The sequence below is a fragment of the Triticum urartu genome, chromosome 3A (genome assembly GCF_056163025.1).
Source record: "Triticum urartu cultivar PI428250 chromosome 3A, HENAU_Tu73, whole genome shotgun sequence".
Taxonomy (NCBI): Eukaryota; Viridiplantae; Streptophyta; class Magnoliopsida; order Poales; family Poaceae; genus Triticum; species Triticum urartu.
In genome coordinates this window covers 21,169,876-21,177,840 of record NC_141875.1, presented here as the reverse complement: position 1 = coordinate 21,177,840, position 7,965 = coordinate 21,169,876, and the positions used below count along the sequence as shown (strand labels likewise).

At 48.7% G+C, this 7,965-nt stretch overlaps 1 protein-coding gene across 1 annotated transcript; it reads left to right on the top strand.

The window, feature by feature from the left end:
* Nucleotides 1–6,076: 6,076 nt before the first annotated feature.
* Nucleotides 6,077–6,778, top strand: LOC147977983 (uncharacterized). Its single transcript, XM_087514613.1, has one exon. The coding sequence runs from the start codon at nucleotides 6,077–6,079 to the stop codon at nucleotides 6,776–6,778; it is 702 nt and encodes a 233-aa protein (XP_087370739.1).
* The last annotated feature ends 1,187 nt before the right edge of the window (nucleotides 6,779–7,965 follow it).

Sequence of the window (7,965 nt, the reverse complement as noted above, 5' to 3'; positions counted from 1 at the left end):
AATCCACCATGGGTCCATTCACAAAGTCATCGATCTCACATCATGAAGACGGTGCCGCGTGGTACGAACCACAGTACGAGGGCGGATGCTTGTACGGCGCATCGGGGAAAAGACTTTCTAGGCAGCCGGTTAACATGACCGGCGAACGAACCCTAGGTACGGACGGTGCGGCCTCCGGCGGCGGTCATAGAGGCCGACCACTGCAGGGGCGACGCGCGGGTGCGGAAGCGATGGTGGCTAGGGTTTAGAACCTGAAAACTAATACCATGTTAGAAGGGAGAGAGGTTTGGTGGAATAGTTAATTGTATTGTTTGAGCCTCGTGGGCATATATATAGGAATACAATCATCTACTTGAAGTACAAGACAGGTCAGAACAAATCCTAATCTATTTCGTCTTTCCTAATAAACATTATACTCAACACTTCTGACACCCAAAATGCAAGGCAACCAGCGAAGAAACTTGTACTTTCTTTGTTTCAAAAATAAGTGCCTCAACTCTAGCATAATTTTATACTAAAGTTAATATAAAATTAAGACACTTTTTTTAAGTAACAGTAAGACATTTATTTTGAAACGGAGGGAATATAAAGGTTAAAAGAGCCCAGCGTATACTTACTGATATACTCCACATGGACACGATCTTATATATGTATTCCGGCCATGGATTCTGGCCGAATTGGCGGAGCATGGTGCGTGTGTGTTCCTGTGCGTGTCGGACGAGACTTGTCTGCTTTCCGCGTGTGGCTTAATTTAATTGAAACAAAAGAAGTCCCGGCCTCACTTTTTTAAAATCAGGGGAGGAGATGATTAGATTAGGAAGAAAAAATATAAAAACACAGTCGTAGGATGAAGTGAGAGTATGGATGGAAGCATGAGGAAGAAGCAGACAAGCCGGATCCGTCCGTGTCCGATCTCTTTCTCCTCACTTCACAACGAGTGCGCGGTGTAGTGGCGTGAATGGGAACAAGCATTTTTGGTACGCCACCGGTCCGGTCCAGTCCAGTCCAGCTACATGTTGCGTGAATCGAGCGGGTCGGAGGAATCAAACAAGCGCGACAGCCCCGATCATGGGCTCAAAGCTCGGGCCCTGTGTTGTGTTCTGACGCCTCGTATCTATTTTTTTTTGTTAAGTCACAAATTTTACTCGTTAGATATTCATCAGACATCCATAAACCATCACACACTATGAATAATTTTTTTTGCCTTCCCTCCAACGCCTCGGACCAACACAGCCCTAACCGTCGGCCTCTTCACCCACGACTGGCGGACGCTACTGTGCACCGGCTTGTCACCTCATCCTACCCTCAACTTGCCCTCATCAGCGTGCTTGCTTCCGCCGTGACCATCCCTCTGAACTCTTCCGATTTAAAGCAACATCAACAACCCCCTGCTCCTCGACCCGCACCCATCAACCTGCTTTTTCACGCATGTGCCTAGGACGCTGCAACTCACTGCGGCTCGCAACGTCATCCCCGTCTCCGACGAGGTCATGGCTCGAGGCTCGTCGCCACCAACTTCAGCCTCTTGCTAAACAAAAATTCGACTTACATAATCAAAGTTTCAGCCATCTTAGAGCATCTACAGGCGCATGGGCAAATTCGGCCCCTTAAACGCCCGCCGGCGCCTCCGCGGACACTGACCCATCACACCTCAAATATTTGATTCTAGAACCGGACATATCAAATCAACAACGTGAAACCTAATATAACTGGAGCTCGCCCGGTTCTGTTGCGGCCATGTCCAGCGGCCGGCTACGCTCCCCAGAGTGTTGGTCTGGTCGACGGCAAGGTAGAATAGGGCATGGGACACGAGCCGGCACATGGGGCTCAAGGCCACCGTCTCCCATGCCCTACTCTTCTTCGTCGGAACCCTGAACCCGAATGGTGCTGGTGGGCGTCAGATCGATGATAGACCCATCCTAGGACAAGCCGACGATGTCCACCACGATGCGGTTACGGCGTCCCGGACTGCTGCACCATACGGGGAGCCGGAGAATGCAACTCTGTCTCACCGACGTCCACCGCCGCGAGGGCTGCCGCCGCCTCCTGCGCCCGCTGCCTCGCATGGCGGGCTCGCCGTGTCATGTTCTCGTTGAACGAGGCCCATGGTGCGTCCCGATGCTCGACTTGCCAACAGAGGGGTTGCGCGTTCGCCACCGCGTTCGGACGTCAGACAGACCGTACCGCCTCCACGAGGCAGCGACGACACACCTAGCATCGGATCCATGAGCCATTTGGGCGGATGCAATGGATTCCAGACGAAAGAAGTCAGAGCGCTGCCAGGCACGGGCCTCCTCCCGGGAGCGGCGGAGCGGAAGCCGGACGGTGATCTCCTCCTCGGGGCCGCGTGGGATGAACTCGGGGTCGATGGATCTGAAGGTGAAGGACTCGGATTCATTGCCCACCATGCTGGAGATGGCCAGGAATCGGCGGAGGTGAGCTTGAGTGATGGAGGAAGTGGAGGGGAGTGGAGTGTGAAGTGGCTCGGGTTTAGTCCGGCGAGCGGATGGAGACGAATATATGTGGTCGGGTTGGCCAGCGTGGGCCGGGTCTGACGTGGCGGAAGCCCCGGCGCCCCATGTCCTCTCCATATTTAGGTTGTACTGGATATGAGGTGTGCTGGTCAGCCCGGATGTTTGAGCCCGTTTGAGATGCCCAGCTGAAATGAAAATCTATGACTGGTCGTTCAAGGAGGTCTGAGGTATCCGGCTGTAGATGTCCTTACATGTAGCAAATCTGCAAGATTTTACATGAGGCCAATAGTGCACACCAAGAAATATCCGGTGCCTGCACCTGAGCGCTGGTCCATGTCCTCGGTGCAACGGCCGAACACGTCTCGACGGTGCATGCATGCCCGGCAAAGGCGCGACAATCCAGTCACGATGCAGACACCAGTACGCCACACAACAAGGCGCTTCAGCCTCGTCAATCCACATGTCATGAGCCTGTACTCACGGCCAAAACTCTGATCCCATCACCCCATGTGCATTGTGTGTGGAGGCCCCATGAACAGATCACATGCCTCGTCGCCTAAGATCTTACTGCAGGCTACATGTTAATCACCAAAGCAGACGTGACCTATCGGCCGTAAACATATATCTCTAGATGATTACTGTAAACGTATACTACTTTTTTTGTAAAGAAATATAAGAGCGTTTAAATCACTACTATATGATGGGAGTATTCTCCTGGTGATCTTTGGTAGCTTGGATGGATGCCTAGTGATCGATTCTAGTGTTACCAGACATGCAAGCACAAGTAAGAGATGGTTGCTAGCCAACACGACGATAGCTTGCGTTACTCTCTGATTGTTCCTTCTTCTTTTTTCTTGAGGAAAAATACACTCTGAGTGTAACGCGAGCACGTACGCAAGAACGCGATCGAGACACGCACGCAAGCATGTTGCCATCCGTAGGGAACACAACACGGTTTATGTGCAGTAGTTCGGTCATTTTCAAGGAATGCTACACGCACGGGCACATGGTACGGGGATGCTGAGTTGGGATCATCTGGTTGGAAAAAAATCAAGATAGGGGGCCCACGCCCCCTGAAAATCAGGGGGGTGAAGATTAGTTAGCGAAGAGAGACCCCGTAATACCCCGTAAAGGTCCGTTGGTTTATTTTCGTTTAAACTCATCATTATTAATGGTTAAAACGGTGATTTTGGCCGACAATCACAGCCTCACTCGCAGGATATGTAGACACGCGCCGGTGGACCGGTGGTTTTGGCGTGCACCTGTGCGGCGAAATGACACGAGATCGCGTAGCAACTTTGGGCAGGCTAGGCGCGTGATGGACTGAGGCCTTGGCTTTGTCGCGTCAAGTACGTGGACCGGGTGGTGGCGGCCAGCGTCACATGCATGCATGAGATCGGTGCCGGCCTGCTACCCGCATGCGCATCGATATGGGATCTTCTTGGGGCAGTGCGTGTGCGACCACGGGACCAGCCTGCTTGCTGCAATCTCGGTCCAACGGTCGGGACGTGAGGATAAGATGAAAGTGACGGACCATGTATCCTGTGCGGAGTGGACATGGGGGACAAAATTACTGTTACGATCTAAAAGGCTAACAAAATTCTGATTTAACCTGGTTTCAAAAAAAATCGATTTTGACCTTTTTGGGAGACGCCAACATCCCTGACGTCTGGGTTGCGAATAGGTTCCTGTCGTCTGGCCCCTGGCCCGCACTGCCCGCCTGCCCGTTGACCTGCTGACGTGGTAAAGGGGCCAGACGCCAACGACCCTGGCGTCTGGCCCTGGTAAGTGGATAACACACGGGAGAGTGTGGGGGGCCCACCCCACACACTTTCCCCAGTCCACAACCCGAGTTTGAAGAACACTTGGAGCTCTCACACTCTCTCCCACCCCTCAAGCTCCCCCTCAAATCCTCTCCAAAAGGTGCATCCCTTAGGTGGATTTTTCCATCACTTTGTTGCTCTTGGTAATCTCCCCCAAATCATCCAATTATTTTTTGTTAAATCTTGTTATTTTGGTTGCATTTTATACATGTTGGTGGAACCCTAGTTCTTGTTTTCTCCCTTATGTTAGTGTGAATGGCTTGGTTAACTTTGATAATATAGTGATATGCATGGTGTGTAGTAGGAATATATGCTTGTTGAGTAGAAAGATTGGGGGTTAGGGTTAGTTAGTGATTAGGGTTAACTTTGCTTAGTGTGTGTTAATTAGTGATACTTTTGTGGACATCACCAATAATTTAGTGTTGATATGATTTGCATATAATGAGATGTATTTGGATAAACATCAATCCTCATTGAAGTCTTAAATGCATTCATGTTATTTTTAGATGGAGAGACTTGTTAATGTTCATTACATGGACAAGGAGGCATTCTTGAGTAACAATGCCGACACGGGTGAGGAACCATTGGTTTTTGATACAAGACCTAGCTATGAGGATGTTGTTGCAAAAGTGAGACATGTCTTAAAATGGATGGACACCAATGTTGATGTTAAGTTAATAGGAAGGTATGATGTTGGAGTTGGAGCTAAATCTCACTTGAAAAGTATGCCTATCACCTCGGATTTGCATTGGGATGTATACAAGGAAAAAGTTTCCCTATCGGAAGACAAGTCACTTGAATTGTTTGCCACCAAGGTTGAATCTCCTTGGTTTACCTTTGATTTGAACCGGCATGTCTCTTCCCCCAATGGATGACATGAGCGAGAGGACAATGGTGCCACTTGTTGAGCATAGGGTTGTGGTTGATGCCCCCAATGCTTATCGCCAACCACGTCCCCGTGTACCATCTATTAAAACAAATGAGGTTGAGTTGTATGCCCCGAATGCTTCTAGCCAACCACCAACTAGCTAAGCAAATGAAGTTGAGGTGATTGCTAGTGACGAAGTAATTCAAGAGGATGAAGATGCTTATGATGACAAGGAAGAGCAAGAGGAAGGGTTTCATGGTAATGATGTTGGTGACTTGGATGCATACATAGCGCAAAAGGACATGGATCATGACTTGCCTTTTAGGCGTCAATATGCGTATGACTCGGATGACGAGGGTCCAGTTGAACAGTTGGACGAGGATGGATTCACAAAGGAGGAAAACCAAATCCACTTTGAGCTGACTGGCTTAGAAAAAAGAACTCGCTTGTTTAAAGATCTCAGCCTTGCCCATAAAGTTGTTGTTGACGGTGGAATGAGAATGACGGTGATTGAGCCAACACCATGCCCGGATCCAGGAGAACCAAGGGTGGAGAATGAGGACGAGAATGCTTAGTTGGAGAAAGGAGTGAAGTTTCCGAGCTTGCCTATGCTGAAGTTTTGGTTGGCTGACTATGCCATTCGGAACCATAGGCCGATTTATGTTGAGCACTCTGACATGAAGTTGCGTTACACCATGAAGTGTGAGCATGAAGGATGCACATGGAAGGTTCGTGCAAGAAAGCTTAAAGAAACCGAAGAATGGGTGTTAAGAAGTTGTGTTGCCACTCATAGGTGCAAACCGCCATCTAAACAACTTCGAACGACACACCGTCAACTCACATCTGAGTATCTCGGATACAAATGGATGAAAGATATAGGCTTTGATCCCACTGTGAAAGTGAGGTTTCTAATGCGGACGGTGAAAAAACAATTTGGTTATGAAGTCAAGTATGGGAAGGCATGGAAGGCAAAGGCAAATGCTATTAGGATGTTGTATGGTGGTTATGAAGAAGCATACAACCAGCTCCCAAGGTTGTTGGCCGCGATTGCACATAATAACCCGGGCATGTTTCATGTGGTCGAGGATCACGAGGGAGTGTTCCACCGTGCCTTCTGGAGTTATGGACAATGTGTGGAGGCGTTTCAGCATTGTCGTTCGGTCTTGTCTATAGATGGCACGTTCTTGACCGGTAGATACAAGGGCACACTAATGGTAGTAATGGCGCACTCATCAAACGACAACGTGTTGTCGTGTGCATTTGCTTTGGTGTCTTCCGAGCACCAAGACAACTGGGAGTGGTTCATGGGTCATGTTAGGCACAACGTGATTGGGGCTAGGGAGGTATGCATCATGTCGGACCGGCACCATGGCATATTCAAGGCAATGGACATTATTATTCCAGGATTTCCAAAGCTTCACCACAGATGGTGCATGAGGCATTTCGTGGCCAACTTTTACCGGGCATGTAAGAGCAAGGAGCTCAGCAAAGACCTTACCCATGTATGTGTGGCCTTCACCACCCAAGGTTTCGATGCTCGATACAACAAACTCTTTGCAGCGGTGAACGAAGGGGGAAAAGAGTTCTTAACTAGGAATTTAAGCGAGAAGTGAAGGAAATATGCCCTAGAGGCAATAATAAAGTTATTATTTATTTCCTTATATCATGATAAATGTTTATTATTCATGCTAGAATTGTATTAACCGGAAACATGATACTTGTGTGAATACATAGACAAACAAAGTGTCACTAGTATGCCTCTACTTGACTAGCTCGTTAATCAAAGATGGTTATGTTTCCTAACCATAAACAAAAGAGTTGTTATTTGATTAACGGGATCACATCATTGGGAGAATGATGTGATTGACATGACCCATTCCATTAGCTTACCACCCGATCGTTTAGTATGTTGCTATTGCTTTCTTCATGACTTATACATGTTCCTATGACTATGAGATTATGTAACTCCCGTGTGCCGGAGGAACACTTTGTGTGCTACCAAACGTCACAACGTAACTGGGTGATTATAAAGGAGCTCTACAGGTGTCTCCAAAGGTACATGTTGGGTTGGCGTATTTCGAGATTAGGATTTGTCACTCCGATTGTCGGAGAGGTATCTCTGGGCCCTCTCGGTAATGCACATCACTTAAGCCTTGCAAGCATTGCAACTAATGAGTTGGTTGCGGGATGATGTATTACAGAACGAGTAAAGAGACTTGCCGGTAACGAGATTGAACTAGGTATTGGATACCGACGATCGAATCTCGGGCAAGTAACATACCGATGACAAAGGGAACAACGTATGTTGTTATGCGGTCTGACCGATAAAGATCTTCGTAGAATATGTAGGAGCCAATATGGGCATCCAGGTCCCGCTATTGGTTATTGACCGGAGATGTGTCTCAGTCATGTCTACATTATTCTCGAACCGTAGGGTCCGCACGCTTAACGTTACGATGACAATTATTATGAGTTTATGCATTTTGATGTACCGAAGTTAGTTCGGAGTCCCGGATGTGATCACGGACATGACGAGGAGTCTCGAAATGGTCGAGACATAAAGATTGATATATTGGAAGCCTATATTTGGACATCGGAAGTGTTCCGGGTGAAATCGGGATTTTACCGGAGTACCGGGAGGTTACCGGAACCCCCCGGGAGCCATATGGGCCTTAATGGGCTTTAGTGGAAAGGAGAAAGGGGCAGCCCAAGATGGCCGCGCGCCTCCCCCTCCCCTAGTCCTATTAGGACTAGGAGAGGTGGCCGGCCCCCCTCTCTCTCTTTCCCCCTCGGGGAATCC

What these genes read in the sequence shown, in the direction of transcription:
- LOC147977983 (XM_087514613.1), top strand. Translation starts at nt 6,077, where the DNA reads ATGCGGACGGTGAAAAAACAATTTGGTTATGAAGTCAAGTATGGGAAG.